General features: G+C 29.4%; 2 protein-coding genes and 1 pseudogene across 2 annotated transcripts; all 3 read left to right on the top strand.

Annotated features, from left to right (window-relative positions):
- The first annotated feature begins 7,816 nt into the window (after positions 1 to 7,816).
- LOC102602918 (glutathione transferase GST 23-like) lies at positions 7,817 to 9,222 on the top strand. Its single transcript, XM_006344599.2, has 2 exons — positions 7,817 to 8,286; positions 8,661 to 9,222. Exons 1-2 carry the CDS (start codon positions 7,972 to 7,974, stop codon positions 9,018 to 9,020), a joined length of 675 nt encoding a protein of 224 aa, XP_006344661.1. The 5' UTR covers positions 7,817 to 7,971; the 3' UTR covers positions 9,021 to 9,222.
- Positions 9,223 to 12,979: 3,757 nt separating this feature from the next.
- On the top strand, positions 12,980 to 14,627 carry LOC102602579 (desiccation-related protein PCC13-62-like). Its single transcript, XM_006344598.2, has 3 exons — positions 12,980 to 13,361; positions 13,555 to 13,780; positions 14,115 to 14,627. The coding sequence occupies exons 1-3, from the start codon at positions 13,012 to 13,014 to the stop codon at positions 14,484 to 14,486; spliced, it is 948 nt and encodes a 315-aa protein (XP_006344660.1). The 5' UTR covers positions 12,980 to 13,011; the 3' UTR covers positions 14,487 to 14,627.
- Positions 14,628 to 17,105: 2,478 nt separating this feature from the next.
- LOC102604701 (desiccation-related protein PCC13-62-like) overlaps positions 17,106 to 17,794 on the top strand; it is a 3,477-nt pseudogene continuing 2,788 nt past the window's right edge.

The following is a 17,794-nucleotide window of genomic DNA, read 5'->3' as shown; positions in this document are numbered from 1 at the left end:
ATGACAATTAAAATGATAATAATTCCTATTTAATAATTATTTAAATCACGCCAGATGCTAATAAATATAAGCTATTAATGCCCAAAAGATTCTTTTAAAAAACTTTTTATTTCAAATTCAATAAAACTAGAAAAAATCCCCACAAAAATGAGGAGTGTACATATGCATTAATTTTGTTGCTGTATTTGGGCAAGCAAATCCATTAGATGTTTTAAATGATGTGTAAAGTGAAGTTGGTGATGATCAGAATTGTAACAAAAAGACCAACACAAGTTGTGGGATGGTTGGATCTTTTCCTTCCTAATTAAGAAATTTTAAATTCAAACTCTTAATAAAAAATAAAAAAATCTCTTGACAGCATTACTATAAAAAATATTTATACAAATTTAAATTTCATCAGATTTTAACATAATTATCGAACACCCGAGAGCAGTAAGAAGGTTAGGCAAGGGGGGAAGAGGTCCTTGTTTTTTGTGTTTCTTTTAGGGAAGAGAGAGATTTCATGAAAAGTCACAAAATACAAGTTGAGGTTTTGATGGTTTCTTTTGTCTTTTGTCCTTGTTGCTTAATCTAATTATGACACTAACCACTTTATTCTCTTTTCTTCTCCACACATTTTTTGTTTCACACCTGATGGCAAATATCTATATTAGAGTTGGATTAAATTCAGATATACGTTGAACAGTTTCACATTAAAGGTAAAACACTTAATTAAAAATGTGATTTTGTATTCAAAGAAATTCAAACTCCAAAATTTCTTAGTTAAAAAAAAAAAAAAGTACTTACCACTCCGTCATTATTGGTCTCCTTTTCTTTTTTATACACCACCTGTTTCAGTATTAGCTAGATTCTACTGTATGTTAACTATTCATATATTTGTCTGTTTTAAAAAATTTGTCATATTTTACTTTTTAATAATTAAATTGTACTATGAATTTTAATTAATACTTTATCATCATATTAATATAAAAAGTTATAATTTATAAAAATTATATGTAATTCTTAAAAAATTAAATTGTAGTATAAAAAAATTATATTTATTTAATTTAATTTAATTTAAATATAAAAATTGCTTAAATTGATTCTTACTCTTAAAAAGTGAAAAGTGATAATTGTTTTGATAAAATTTTAATAGTAATATTCAATACTTTAAATTTTATGGTCTTACACACATGTAATCATAAAAATTTAAAAGTAAAACAAAAGATAATAATTTTTTAGTATTATTATTTAGAACAAGTTTTATATTTTTTTAAAAATAGAAATATGTACCCATAACATGGGACGAGTGTAGAAAACTATACCATACTTTATACCCGAATGTGAGTTATATGCATCAATATTGATGTAGGTACTTTTTTATGCTATTATATACTACAAAAAGAAAAAATTTCTATAACCAGTAAAATTGTCATGTGATCGTATGAGCATACGAGTTTGAACGGTGAAAACAGTTACTAGCAAAAAGATAAAATTACGTATAATAGACTATTTTGGTATAATTTTTTTTCGAATTTCGCGTATAGGGGGAATTTAATTTATCGAACTATCCTTTAAAATATTTACCATTAAAATTTATTTAAATTGAGATTTATAATTTATAATTGAGATGTAATCATAATTTGATAATATAATTTTTTTTCCCTAATAACAATATACAATGAGTATAAAATATAGTCTTTATACCCTAGGTAGTCAATGAGTTGTTTTATTTCTTAGTTGTAATGATGTGTTTGTTACTTTGAATCTTTAAACCACTTTCCCCATGTGATCCAAAGCACTTCCTATTCTTTCTTTCTAACCATCACTTCTTTTAACAAAAACAAAACAAAAAACAAAAACAAAACAACTACTTCCCTTTGTCTTTAAGTGGTGACAAAGAAAAAAAAGGTTCATTTTGACTACAAGTTTGACTGTTTGATGCCCTATTTTAAATGCTAAAAGTTACTCTATCAGAATTTCTTCAGATCTGATTCTAGTTTTAGTTGGATGCTGGTCAAAATACAGAATATCCTTATCTAAATTACTAAAAATACTTCTTATTTAAATTCATATTGATGAAATATTCAGTAGGTACTGTCACTCTCACCATAAATTTTTTAATTTTTAATTTGGAAATTTTTCTTTAATTTCACTATTGCTTCTGTCAAAATAATAATAGTAATAAAAAAATGGTTTTTAAATATTAGAATTTCTTAAAAGGTTTGATAGGAAAATTGACCTCAAAAGTGAAGCGCACTTGTTGAGTTAGTAGGGAAGAGTTAAAAAAAAAGAGAGTTTTTATTGGCTCAAACATCACATTTCCCATGAAAAGAATATATGAATGAATGACATTCTTGGAATTGCCTACTACCCACTCATGCTTGCAAATCAATGAATCTTTATCCGAGTTGAACTGAAGTGGTAAGTACTTCTTCATTCTTAATCAAGAGATTTTAGATTTGAGTCTCCTTAGATATATAGTTTTCTTTGTTAGGGGACATTTTACCCGTGAGACTTTCCGATGCAAATCCAAATTTAGGCAGACTTCAATATGGATACCGAACATCGGATGGAAAAAAATAAATAATCATTGAATCTTTAGTGCACATATATAATTTTAGAATAATTAATCTCAATCAAAAATTAAATAAATTTATCCTAAATTTATTAAGAAATTAGTTATTTCCTACTTCTCCTATCAAACGACCGCTAAAGGTTAAGTTGGTAATTGACAAAAATATTAAGTAATTTTCTTTCATTTATTTATCATTCATGTGAAAGTTATAAGAGAAATAATTACATAATATAATAATTGTGATAACATGTTTATTTATCATAAAATAATCACATTGTAATTTTTGATGTCTTATTTGATTTCACAAATATAACTACACAATTTGATATTCTTTTAGTATATATCTATATTTAAAAAAAACTTACTGAAATCAATGCATTTTCTTAAGAATTAGAGTGTAATTGCTTCATCTCTATTGCATCTAATTTCATGCCGATCAAATAATTATTTTACCAGACAAATAAACCAAATTATGTAATTATGTCAAAATTTTAATTATAAGTTTGTATCCTTCCAATCAGGTCCTCCTCAAGTTTTGATGGCAAAATTATTTACTTACTACTTTTGCTAGTGGAAGATAATAACATAATCAAAATGCATAAAAACTGACCCCCCACAGTACCATCTTTGTACAAAATCAATGAAACTTTGATTTATGATTTGACTTCCAAGCAGCTTCACAACCTTATAATTTGCTATCTAGTCCTTAATAATAAAAGTTTGATTGTCTGATAGTTAATGATTTAAAAAGTATTTTAACTATCCCTAATTACATGTTTATTTTTAAATTGATATACTTATTAAGAAATCAATGAATAATATGATAGTGAATTTATCATTTTATCCATATTAATTATGAAGTAGATGAATTTAAAATATAAGATTTTCAAGAATTTCAACTTTTTTTAAAGTAATTAATTGAGGATATTATAAGGAAATTTTTTTGTCATTTTTTTATTGTTAAAATGGACAAGTAATTAGGAACAACTAAAAAAAAACAAAACAAATAATTAGGGACAAAAAGGAATATCTTGGGATAATCATAACATTAGAAAAGAAGGGAATGATCTGCAAAATAACTAAATTTTAAAAATAAAAATCTCTTTGCAACTCATCATCAATAATTGAAGTAGAAGTCCTTGGAATAATGGTATTTGTTGGGGTCCTCAATGTTTTGAAAAGTTATCTTTTGCTCCATTAATTCTGTCATCATTTGCTTTAATTTGATGGTCCTAGAAGCTTCAAAACTTTCACTAATAAATCAGATCATAACTTACTTAGTTACTTAATTGTTTCTAATTAGAAAAAAGAAATGACTAAACAAAACAGCGTCAATATGACGACTTTAAATAATACATATAATTAGTATGAGAAATTTTTACATCATCAGGTCATATCTTTAATAAGTAAATTATCGTAATTTTAAGATTACAAATTCCTTTTAAAAGAAAAAAATATTATTTTTATACCTTTTAAATGATTTGATAATAATAATAATAATAATAAATACATTGGTAATATATATATATAATAATAATAATAAAAAGTTACATTAAAACTAACAATTTTCTGTCCACTTGTTTGTCCAAGCAAATTGGTGAATCTTCTCCATCCCTTTTCTTGATTTTGAAAAGGTTGATTACCTAGTCTAAGAAGGTATATTAAGTACTCCATTAACTAACAACCTCCCAATTAATTATATATTTCTCTCTTCTAATTAAAGAAATTGTTCCTTTTTAAATTCTTTAAGCAGAAAATTTCGTTTAGCTTTTTTCTTTTCATGATGAATATTTAGGGTGTCATCAATAATGAGTCCAAATATAGGTAATTCGTTCATAGTTTTATGGGTTGAGTTCAAGATAATTAGAATTGAGTTTAATCTCTACCCATTCAACTCTTATTCCATTTTAAAAGAAATTTCAATTGAGTCCAATTTAATCTTCAATTTTAACCCGTTTTCAAACTCTTTGTTTACGTTGGTTTAATGTATGTTCTCATATTAAAAGTATAAACTACAATCTATTTTATTTCTTCTAAGATTTATATATCCATTGTAACTTTTTTTTATTTGTTTGAGTTAAAATTCAAATTATGATTATAAAAGGTAAATAATAACATGTTAAAATTATTGAGATTAAACATGTCAAATTGAATGGGTCATAACCCAACCCGATTACTAGCTCATTTGAACCCAAAGTAAATTTGGGTGATTCATTATCCAACTCAATATCTCTATCAACCCATTTTAATATCTCCAAATTTAACTTAATCCGTTCATTTGATACTCTTGACAAAAAACATATTTCGTTCAACAATCTAAAGCAAGTAATAATGTACGTTCAATATTAGATACTATAAACTTTGTTAGACAAAAATAAGTCAACTTAATATTCTGTTTTTACCGTTTTTGCTAAACCCCTCAAATTTTATAATCCTTGCGTTAATTATTAGAAAGATTCTAAGCATAGAGAGCTATTCAAAAACATAAAGCTTTAAGTTAAGTTGTTTCATCACTAACACAATTATTAGTGTTAATTGGACAAGTGATAACTTTTTTTTTCCATATGAAGCATCGATTAAACAATCTCTAAATACTACCCTCTCTGTTTTATATTAAGTGAATTTTTGAGACTTTTTTTTTTATATTTGTCATTTTATTTATTGGAATTTTATATTTTCTAATAGATAAATTACAATACTTACAAAAATATATTTATGATTTTGCAAAAATCAGTAATAAAAATTATAATATTCTTTATTTTATATATATTTATTATATTACAAATTCAGTTAATATAAAATACAACTATACAAAGTAAAGTACAGTTAGAACTTGGAATCTCTGACTTGGTTAATTACAGGCCTAGTCTGTATAGGTTTTAGAACTTTTACGTTTCAAGGGGCCCGAGACCCATCGGGAACTCAAAACAACTACGCTACCTTTGAGCATTGTGCCTAATTTTTTTAGAAACTTGCATAAATTCACTAGTTCACCAGATAAATTACTTCGTGTATTATAGTTTGTAATATTATTAAGGGTGTTAAATAGGTAGGTTGAGTTGAAATTAAAGATACTAAAATGAGTTGAAATAAATATTTGGTTGGATCTTAACCCGTTCAAGCTTACTTTTGGTTCAAATGGATTGGGCTCAAATGAGCATAAAATAGGTTGGGTCTTGACCAGCCTAATTTGACCTGCTTAATTTCAACAATTTTAATATATAGTTATTTAAGTTTTATAACCATACTTTGAATTTCAACCGTAGAAAAATTAAAAAAGAAGAAGGAGCTATAAATAGATAAATAAATCATAAAATATATAAAATAAATAGTAATTCATATATTAATTCAACATTGGAACATACATTACATCAATGCAAATAAAGAATATTTAAATGGGTTGAAATTGAAGATTAAATTGGGCTCAATTGATGATTCTTTTCAAATGAGTTAAAGCTTGAATAAGTTGAGATTGAATCCAATTAAAATTAGGAAAAATTACTTAAATACACAACACTTCTTTACCTATTCTCAATATTTCCCTACTCTTTTACTAAAATACAAAAATCCCTTATTTTCCCCCAATTCAACTTAACCGGATACTTTATTAGTTTAAGTATCCGCCCGTTATTAATTAAAGTATCCGCGCTACTATATTATGCATCCGCCCGTTAATTTAAGTATCCGTGCTGCTATATTATGTATCCGCCCGTTATTAAGTATCCACACTGCTATTAATTTAATAATTGATAACAACAACTTAATAATTTAAGTATCCGTCCGTTATTAATTAAAGTATCCGCGCTACTATATTATGCATCCGCCCGTTAATTTAAGTATCCGTGCTGCTATATTATGTATCCGCCCGTTATTAAGTATCCACACTGCTATTAATTTAATAATTGATAACAACAACTTAATAATTTAAGTATCCGTCCGTTATTAATTAAAGTATCCGCGCTACTATATTATGCATCCGCCCGTTAATTTAAGTATCCGTGCTGCTATATTATGTATCCGCCCGTTATTAAGTATCCACACTGCTATTAATTTAATAATTGATAACAACAACTTAATAATTTAAGTATCCGTCCGTTATTAATTAAAGTATCCGCGCTGCTATATTATGTATCCGAAAAACACTAAAAAAGGGATTTTTGGTAATTAATGAAAAAGTAGGGAAATGAAGTAATTTCTTTCTTATACTATGTCATTTGCCTAATTTTTACTTAAAATTATCTTGAGCCCAACCCTTAAAATTCCGAGTTTACCTACAGTCGAACTCATTTTTGACACTTCTAAATATTATGTATCTTATCAGATTTCAGTGCCTCTAAATATGTTCAGATATCTCAAATACATGGAGTCAAATCTAGCTGTAATTTGTTTTAGATACATTATATCCAAAATGGATTCACATGTATCAGGGATACATAACAAATCTCCCCCGCCTCCCTCGCCTCTCTTCCATTTAGCTCGCCACTATCCTTCATCTCGCTCGCCACTCTCTCATGTATATGGTATCACAGACACATGTGAATCACTCCAGATACATAAGAAACTCTTAATTAGTGGTAAGATAAGTAATATTTTAAAAGTAAAGATAATAATGATATATATATAGTAGTGAAGTATGTCTATTATGTTTTTCCAATTTTATTGGGAAATATTAATAAATATTGGTATTTTGAGCTCAAATTTGTGAAAAATAGCGAGATTTTAGTTAGTTACAAAACATAAAACTAGCATCTTGGTTGAAAATGTAATGAAATATATTGTATTCATGTACATAATAATAGTCAAACATATTGTATTAGCGTACAAAATAAGTGTTTACGCACATATATAATAGTAGTTCGATAGCGGAATTCATTATATTCACGAGTATCTAATATATCTCTTTAATTACATCTTTGCAAATAATAAATGTATCCGCATATTTGCTATTAAACTCCAAACTATCACTATATAATTTTTAAAAATTACTACTATGAATGATAAATAGAGGGTTGCGTTAGCTAAGCCACATAATTTTCCCCTTTTTATTTTTTGCTCATTATGAAATTTCATATGATCCTTTCTGATGTTACATAGTTCTCTATTCATTAATACAAAGAGTGGCCTAAAAGCAATTTGTGCTGTTTCCTTTTTTGTATCAATGGAATCTTTCATATATTTTTTTCCTTTAAAAATCAGTAAATCATCACCCCTAAAAAAAGACCTTAGTGATAACGTGTGGTTTTCTAACATAAAATAAGATGTGACATAAAGCTAGTGCATGTGGGATAAGGTACTTTGTCCCTAACCTCTTGTTATCTTATTTTGCATGGAATAACTTAAATTAAATTCATTCACTCCCCAAAAAAGTTGAAACTTCATATACTATCATAATTTTGTTGGAGAAATTATTAAGAATGGAAGATGTGAAACTTTTGGGCACAAAAGAAAGTATATTTACTCAAAGAATAATGTGGGCACTTAAGTTAAAAGGCATTTGTTATGAATTTATTGAGCAGGATTTTTCCAGCAGAAGTAGTCCATTGCTTGTGAAACTTAATCCAGTTTACAATAAAGTGCCTGTTATTGTTCATGATGGAAATTCATTAGCTGAATCACTTGTTATTCTTGAGTATATTGAAGAAACATGGCCACTTATTAATCCTTTATTTCCTGTGGATCCTTTTGAAAGAGCTTCTGGTCGTTTTTGGGCTCGTTTTGTTGATGGCAAGGTAAAAATATTAGTGTATTTTAATTTGTTGTAACGGATAATTTTCTTATTTTCCATCGTATACTAATCTCACTTTCTTATGAACGATGCGATAGATCTTAATATTAGTCCACCTAGCTTAATTATTGATGCAAGTGGTTAGGTTAAATTATTGGATCATGCCAATACTGTCTAGATAGTTGTTTTGCTTATTCATATTAACAACTACTCTAGAGTCTAGGGGAATGTTTTAATGTGCTCTAGAGTCTAGGGGAATGTTTTAATGTGGTGCTAACGAATTAATATAAGGCTACTATGAAATATTTATTCTTGAGTGGGGCAAGCTCTTCTATTCTGGTTCACGATTTCTCTATTTTTAAAAAATCATTGATGCAGTTCTATGAAGCAGCTAAGAGGGCATTTTTCTCCTCTGGAGAAACAAAAGCAGAGGGGGTTGAATCAGTGGTAGAGGGTTTACATCTTCTTGAAGGACAAATAATTGGGAAAAAGTTTTTTGGTGGTGAGAAAATAGGGTACCTTGACATTATAATTGGTTGGATTGCTTATTGGTTCCAATATATTGAAGAAATTGGTGAATTCAAAGCAATGGATTCAACAAAATACCCTTGTCTACATGCATGGATCAACAATTTCATTCAACTTCCTATTATTCAACAAAGTCTTCCTACACCTGATGTTGTCAAAGCTGTTTTTAGGGGATTCAAAGATGCTGCAGCCTTGGCTGGTGCAAATTGAAAAAGATTAAGAGGTGTTCGATACGATGAAAATTATTACTTATTTTATTTAAATTTTGTATCTATTAAGTACATATATTTTGAGTAGTACAAGTGTTCGGTTGGTACAAGTCTGGAGTTCTAGCGTTAAACTAAATTATGTAGACAAGTTTATGGATTCCGAACTCATAAGCTGAATAAATTAAAATAACTTTTCTGGTGTCTCTATGTTTTGGTTACATACAAGCAAACTCTTCCAAAAAAACAATTGGTTATGTTCCATTGTAAAATGTACTCTCTTGTTGTTAAGGCATCTTTAGTAGAGGCATTTTATATGTCCTTTATTCAGATTTTAGGAATATAAACTTAGGTTAAAGCTACTTGATAGCTGCATTTTTCTTGTAACAAGACAGTTGAATATTTCAGCACCGTTGCCTCCAAGAAAAAGCTAACAACATAAAAAAAACAAACACTTGGTGCTCAAAGCGCCTTTAATGAGGAAGAAAGAAGGGGATTTTGGTACTTAATGATGGGAAACACAGAGGAGAATAGTGTATTCAAACATTTTAGTCATGGACATCAATTTGTGTACATCAATAAGCAAAGTAATGCAATTTGCTCTGGATGTAAACTCAATATATTGCCTGGTAAATTCTACTACAAATGTAAAAGTACGTGTTCATTTTTCCTTCATCAAGAATGCTTCAATATGCCCAAAAGTTTGCAGCATCTAGTGGATCCAATCCACCATCTCACTCTACTAACCACAGTACCTTCTTCATCAAAATGCAACGCGTGTAGAAAAGAAATCTTGGGATTTTCTTACGCGTGTACCAAATGTTCTACTTATTATCACACACTATGTTTATTAGCATTACCTCTTTCAATGGAATTGCCATCTCATTGCCATAAACTGGACTTAGAATTTTGTCCTCCTTATGATTTCGAATGTGACTTATGCAAAAAGCCTAGTTATAAAGGGTGGCTTTATCATTGCAGCTCTTGTGAATTTGATGCACATATTTCATGTTCTATTACACATATTGATGAAAGAAAAACAGAAAAAAATGGTGATAAATGCGATGAGTTGATGGAATTACTATCAATATACATGAAGGGAACAGAGGAAACCAGCGTTAGTCAAGATCAACTTCATCATCAAGCTCAACAAACCCCGAGTTATCAATTCAGTGATCAATGCTTTTCCATTGATCTTGCAAAGTCTCAGCAACTAAACGAAGAACAGACCGGATCAGTGGAAACTAAGGAGAAATTGAATGTTGCCTATGTTACTCTGGAAAATGAAATAGGTTCTGAAGTTTGGATGGGATTAGGCAGGGAGATGGAGAAGGCTTATCAAACCAATGATTCTAACAAAGTAAGAATTATTCATTTACGATTAACAAATTTGTCTAAAATTCACGAATAATGTTAAATCATTTCCATTATATATTTTCAGGAACGTTCGAGGAGTTCATGTTGTCCAGACATACTTCAAACTCTGTTTTGTCTAAAGAAGTGAAAATGCAGGACGAACCACTGTAATGTTTCTATTTGATGAACTAATTTTATCAGTCTAAATGGATGAAAATTACTTATTCTGTTTAGTCTCTTACACTAACTAGTTCATTGTTTGTTACCACTTGTTTCAACCTACTCGATCGCGTTATCTTAGACTTTCTAGATAAAACACAAGAATTGGCTAACTAGAGACAATACAATACGATATAATTAAATTAATGAACAAAATCACATTGAAACTGGAAATGAATCCTATTGAGAAGACAGTTAGTTCCAGTGCTAATTCATGACGGAAAGCCAATATGTGAGTTTATCATCATTCTTCAATACATAAATGAGACACGGCCTCACAATCCCATCATATGCCAAAACACCCTTCCCAAAGAGCCTCGGCACGAGGGTTAAATTCTCCGAAGAAAAATAAATGTCTGTCCCACTGTTACAAAATTTAAAATTTAGCTTTTAAGTCACTAATTTTATTGAGCCGCCTGTGATAATACTTTTTTTCCTTGTAGTTGTAGCTATGGACCATGAAAATAGCTGCAAATTACAAGGCAATAGACTCAACAAAGTATCCACATATGATAAATGGATGAAAAACTTTATGGTGCAACATAGACCACATCAACCAAGATTAATAGACATTGTCTTCTTGCAGGGGTGGAAAAACGTGTCTTTTTATGTATTATTTTTCTGTAATTCAAAATCTTAAGGCAACGGGTGATATAATCCAAAAACTAGTCTATCGGTACATTTTTCGTTTTAATTTTTTTTTTTTTTTAAATTTTGACTAGACAATAACGGAGTTTAACAAAATAAATAAGATTATTGATTCTTATGATCTTAAATTAAAAATATGAAAATGTATCAAAATATCCCTTTAATCTTGTGGTCTTTTAACTCTTAAAATATTATATTAACACTGGAAAGTTAGAATTTTAAAAAAAACAAATCGCATAAAATAAAAAAAAATCCACATACCTTTTTAATGGACTAAAAAAAGAGCTAAAAAATAAACAAAACAAATCAAAACAGAAAGAGTGTATTACTAATTCAACATGTGGGATATATGCGTGGTGGCAATGTGTTGGCAGTAATTAATGAACACAATTATTTTGCTTGGAATCTTTTGGTAATAATATCATTGTCCTAATATTGCTTCATTAGTATTATTCAAAAATTAATGTAGTGGAATTATGATTGTCCTAATATTGGTCCATGAATATATAAGTATATAACGGTATACGTATCTTCATATATACGAGCGGATTCAAGATTCGAAGGTTAGGGGTGCCATATCATCTAAATGGTAAATGGATCGATTTTTTCATTTAGATTATGATTCGGGTTATTTAGTTTTTTCGATTTCTATAAATACATTGATCAAATATACATACTTAGTAAAAAAAAAATTCTTTTAAATTTTCTAATATTAAAGATATACACCTAAATAGTGTGTTTTTTGATATTTTTTTTAGGAATAAGATACCTTATTCTCTATAACTTTGAGAAAACAAAAGATTTTTCACCTTAAAAATTCAAATTTGTATACATAATCTAATACCATATAGTTGAGAAAAAAATAAAAATTATAGCTTCAATCTAGTTATCTCCACTTAGTGTGACGTTAAAGATTGAAAGAACCTTTAAATTCAAAAAACTTTAACATAATAATATCCATCATTTTAAAAACTTTTTCAAAAAAAATAAAATCTATTTAAGTATATTTTTATTAATATTCTATGTGACGTTCAAAATTCTATATTAATCTGTAATTAATATAGAAAATCAGGCAACACTCATATCAATTAAAGATAGATAAATAAGCAAGGAGTCGCAAATAAAGGAACTAATTGAGGGGAGCGAGAAACTAAAGCAAAAGACAAAAAAATTGGCGAGAAACTAAACTAAAGACAAAAAAAGAGGAAGAGCTTGAAAGTCATTCACACAAGCAAAGAATAAAAAAAGTTAGTGCTGCAAAAGAGATTTGAACACTCGACACTTACATTTAAAGTTACATCCTTTGCCAGTTGCACCATTTAACATATTATTCATTGGGTGGCAGATGTAATATATATTCATTTTGTTATACTCATACACATATATATACAAAGTTTTAACCGAGGTCACTGGGTGCCGTGGCACCCACCCATAAGGCTAGATCCGCCCAGGTATACAATATAAGAAAATAAATAAAAACCTTCCTTATTTTCCTAAAATGACATTTTTTTACCTTTCGGCAAATACATGATCCTCACAATCCACATCAGACAGGGTTGGAAAAATATTAGTAGCGCTATTTATTGAGTATCTGAACTTTCACATTTTTAGGAATCGTTTAGGAGAGGAGAGATGAATGAGGACCTTGTTCTTGGTGTTTCCCGAATAAGCTTCCAACTAATATTACTAGTATATATATCAAACAAAAAAGCACACATTTACAACATCTTGAATTAAAAACACCCTTTTCTTGTTCTACATTAAGCTTAATTATGTCTTTTAAATTACTCTTTATCCATTTCTTAGTGACTTACATGGTCCTTAGTGAAATTTTCTTGATGTCATTTTCATATACAACAAACACTAATTGTCCATCAGGGTACCCAAAGGAGGGAGTGGGAGTGGAGAAAGAAGATATAGACAAAATGCAATTTGCAGTGAACTTAGAGTTTTTAGAAGCAGAGTACTTTTTATGGGCTTCTTATGGATTTGGGCTTGATGTAGTTGCACCAAATTTGCCTATGTCTGGGCCACCTCCTATTGGTGCTAGAAAAGCAAATCTTGATCAACTTACCAACAATATTATTATGGAGTTTGCTAATCAAGAAGTTGGTCATCTAAGGTGAATTCAAATTTTGCATTTTAAAAAATTGAAATTCGGAATCATGAATAATTTGGAGCATTGACGTCGCATATCCAAATTTCAAACCATGATATTAAATTGCATGTTCAAACGAAAGCTAAGTTATATGTACCATGGTGCGAAGTATTTATATGTAATTAGGTTGTGTAATGTGTGTTTGGTTGTGTTGCAGGTCACTTAACTCGACAGTTGGTGTTTTTCCAAGACCTTTGTTAGATCTTAGTGCTAAAAATTTTGCAAAGATATTTGACGATGCTTTTGGGCACAAATTGGTACCTCCATTTGATCCATACAGAGACAGTATGAGCTATATGTTATCTTGCTATGTAATTCCATATGTTGGATTGGTTGGTTATGTTGGTACAAATCCCAATATCAATGGCTACGAAACCAAAAGGGTAAGTAAATATATATGTATTAATCCTCCGCATCCCCTCCAGGATGAGGTGTGTGATCTTGAACTTTTGACTTGGCTGTCCTATGGCCTACGGGTAAACCTTTAGGTATAACATTTTTTAACTTTTAATCTTGAAGGTCTGTTCATGAGTCAAACAGAGTCAAAAGTTCATTTTAAAAGTCATTGGGTGTAATTTCCTATATGCCAAGGATGGGAAACTAGAAATAGTAAATTGCCTTAGAAAAAACTACATACTAGTCGAAAAACAACATGCCCTTAATTTTTCTCCAATTTGGGACCCCTCATTGCAAATAATACTTTTTTTTCTTTTGTAGCTTTTGGCAGGATTATTAGGTGTTGAATCAGGACAAGACGCGGTTATCAGGATGTACCTCTACGAGAGAGCAACGGAATTGGTTCCCCCGTACCAATACACTGTGGCTGATTTCACGTCTCGTATATCAGGACTAAGAAATAAATTAGGTAATTGCGGAATCAAAGATGAAGGCATATACATTCAACCACCACTCGGAGCAGAGAATCGGACTAGAAGTAATGTATTATCAGCAGATTTTGGTTCACTTTCGTACAAAAGAACTCCTGCTGAGATTCTAAGGATTGTATACGGTTCTGGAGATGAACACGTTCCTGGTGGATTTTATCCTAAGGGTGCTAATGGAAAAATTGCTAAGGAATTTCTCAAATAGCCATGAAAATAATTAAATTATCATTATCTATTTGTAATAAATTTTATGAAGTAAAATAAATATGTAGCATGGTCTTAATTTTCAAGAGAAGCCCAATTATTGCTTTATATAAAACCTGAGTTTCAGACTAAAAGGTTAACTAATATTGTTCTATTTAATTTCATTGGCGTGTTGTTTAAAATTTTATATAAATTTTTAATGGCGCTCCTTATTTTTTTTTCTCATTCCAAATCTCTTTGATAATATCACTACACACTAAGCAATCAAGAGTTTTCGGCTCAAATAGATTAAGGACAATATCTAATATTATACATCATATTAGAAAGAAAAAATAAATCTTGTGCTACTATATTTTAGGATAAAAATAATAATTATATAAGTAATTAAGGTGTCTACTAATTCATTATAACTATATAAAACGATGTTGTGACATCTATTGGGAAGGAACCTCCTTTGAGAGTGTGATTCATCGTTTCCAATGCGGTTAATTGTTATTAGGCTCTTTAGGAAAGTACCCCTCTGCCTATGCAGTTAGCTCGACTTCAGGTATAGCTCTTAATGGGCATGTAGCCGTAGGCGGGAACTCTTCTTTTTATCTTATTCTTTGGTTCGGCTGGTAATCCCAACCAAATAAGCAATCGCAATCTCAATCGCTACAAGCAACCTATTTCATACCCTTTTCGTCGTACTTCCTCTTCTCCTTCTATCCACTAATTTCATTGTAACTGTGTATGAAAAAGCTCTAAACGTATGGTTAACAAGTTGAAAATTTAGCCACTCAATCAATTGAATTTGTAAGATTCCAAATGTTTGCATTTTCTAAATCACTATTATAAGAATTTTAATTTAGATACACAATTTCCATAATAGTTAGCAAGCTTATATATTTACTTGAACTAAATATAATAACTATATAAAAATGAAATTGAATAATAAATATAATTTAAATAGAAAAATTGAGAGTTATTTTATGATTAGTCAATCAACAATATTTTGCTAATTGAAACTAATTCAAAATTAATAAAAACTAAATTAACTATATGAGAATATGTATAAATGTAAGTTTCCACCGTTATTCCACTATTACTTCACCATACTTTTCCACTTTTGTTTTTTTGTTCACCATCTTTTTCCATGTTATGCCACATTATGGATAAAAATCAGCTCTTATTTAGTAGTTATTACTGTTTTAAAGATAATTTTAGTTGTGTTTGTTTACCTAAGAACATGACATATCTCAATAAAATTAATGGCTTAAAATAAAATTATTATTTTTTCTTTCATAATTGTTGTTTTTATTATAATATTATTTATAACAATGTTGAGGATTATTTATAGCAATTTAGTTTAATAAGATGTTAGTCTATTTTTAATAGATTATCTTAGATGTTAACGTAAAAAAAATATTTATTACTACAAAAAAAATGAATAGTTTAATTTAAAATTCTAAAATATTTCACTATTTAAAACTTTTGGCTTTCCTAGGCTCACTCTTGAAATAGCCAAAGTTTGCATTTTCTAGATAGCTATTAAAGAAAATAATTAAACTTTGATCACATTATACAATTTTTTTTTAATTATATTGACGTGAGAATAATTACAAGTTAAAAGTATTTTACATATACATTTTAAATATTAAATTTTAATTTTATGTAGAATTAGATCTAATACAATTTATCTTTAAATTAAAAAGAAAAGTGTCACGTAAGAGAATTCATATAGAAATAAAAGTTTAAATTTATTTCATGATAAGTCGAATCAAACAATATTCCTACAAAACGAAATTACTTGATTGGAAATTGATAGAAACTAATAACTACGTAGAAACAAATATATGATATTGATCCCACACTTGTTTTCATTAGTGAATATTCTTAATTCCTCCTTATTGCGTTAATATATATATAGCCATGAATAACGAAACTTAGGATGAAATCCACCCGCGGGCATGGCCCATGGATGAGGATGAATCCATATTGGATATAAGCTATTTAGTCCCTTAGCTTGTCTAATAGTAGCACTAGCAAAAGTTAAGTTGATAAGTAAGAATATGTAAATCACAAAAGTAACAATGCAATTTTTTCTTGGCCATCATCTTTAGTAAGTAAAGAAATTGTATCAACTTTTTTGAAATGTGAAGGTTGGTGAATCTATAACGTATAGTGTCCTCTCCATCCTTCAACACCGAATATAGCAAAATAAGTAAAAAACTTACCTTATTTTCGTAAAAATATATTAAGTATTTTCCTTTCCGCCAAATAGATGAATCTCACGAGCCACATCAAATGGGGTTGGAAAATATTAATAGCATAATTTATTGAGTATCTGAACTTTAACATTTTTAGCGAGATTTAGGGGAGAAGAGAAGAATGAGGATATTACTAGTATATATATTGAACCAAAAAGCACACATTTACAACATCTTGAAAAAAAAACATTCTTTTGTTATTCTACATTAAGCTTAATTATGTCTTTTAAATTACTCTTTATCCATTTCTTAATCACTTACATGGTCCTTGATGAAATTTTCTTGATGTTATTTTCATATACAACAAATACTTATTGTCCATCAGGGTACCCAGAGGAGGGAGTGGGAGTGGAGAAAGAAGATATAGACAAATGCAATTTGCAGTGAATTTAGAGTTTTTGGAAGCAGAGTACTTTTTATGGGCTTCTTATGGATTTGGGCTTGATGTAGTTGCACCAAATTTGCCTATGTCTGGGCCACCTCCTATTGGTGCTAGAAAAGCAAATCTTGATCAACTTACCAACAATATTATTATGGAGTTTGCTAATCAAGAAGTTGGTTATCTAAGGTGAATTCAAATTTTGCATTTTAAAAAATTGAAATTCGGAATCATGAATTGTAACACCCCATATCCGAAAATAGGGAATTCAGATTTCTGATGTTACAGATGGCACTCACAGACACCATCTACGGACCGTAGATGGACTAACGGTCCGTCCTGCAGGTCCGTGGTTCGTGACAGAAAACTTCCCCAGAACTCAATCAGAAAATTTGGCTAAGTGTTGACCCACGGCCGGACTTACGGTCCGTAGATCAGGTCACGGACCGTAGTTCGTGTCCGTGGATCGATGCCCCAAAAGCCCAGCTTCAGTCCCAATTGACGGTTGACCAGCACGAACCGTCAATCGATCCACGGTCCGTAGGTCTGACCGTAAATGAGGGTCAACAATCAGTTAGATGAAATTTATTGATTGGTCAACTTCAGATGGTCATAACTTTTAGCACAAAATGAATTGTGTGTCCCATTACCTATGGTATGATAGATAATTGAATTATCTTT

This window comes from Solanum tuberosum, unplaced genomic scaffold, assembly GCF_000226075.1.
Source record: "Solanum tuberosum cultivar DM 1-3 516 R44 unplaced genomic scaffold, SolTub_3.0 scf00060, whole genome shotgun sequence".
Lineage (NCBI taxonomy): Eukaryota > Viridiplantae > Streptophyta > Magnoliopsida > Solanales > Solanaceae > Solanum > Solanum tuberosum.
This window is presented reverse-complemented; position numbering and strand designations above follow the sequence as displayed.

What these genes read in the sequence shown, in the direction of transcription:
- LOC102602918 (XM_006344599.2), top strand. Translation starts at nt 7,972, where the DNA reads ATGGAAGATGTGAAACTTTTGGGCACAAAAGAAAGTATATTTACTCAA. An exon ending in CTCGTTTTGTTGATGGCAAG is followed by an intron (nt 8,287 to 8,660) that starts GTAAAAATATTA and finishes TCATTGATGCAG; the next exon opens with TTCTATGAAGCAGCTAAGAG.
- LOC102602579 (XM_006344598.2), top strand. Translation starts at nt 13,012, where the DNA reads ATGTCTTTTAAATTACTCTTTATCCATTTCTTAGTGACTTACATGGTC. An exon ending in CAAGAAGTTGGTCATCTAAG is followed by an intron (nt 13,362 to 13,554) that starts GTGAATTCAAAT and finishes GTTGTGTTGCAG; the next exon opens with GTCACTTAACTCGACAGTTG. An exon ending in ATGGCTACGAAACCAAAAGG is followed by an intron (nt 13,781 to 14,114) that starts GTAAGTAAATAT and finishes TTTCTTTTGTAG; the next exon opens with CTTTTGGCAGGATTATTAGG.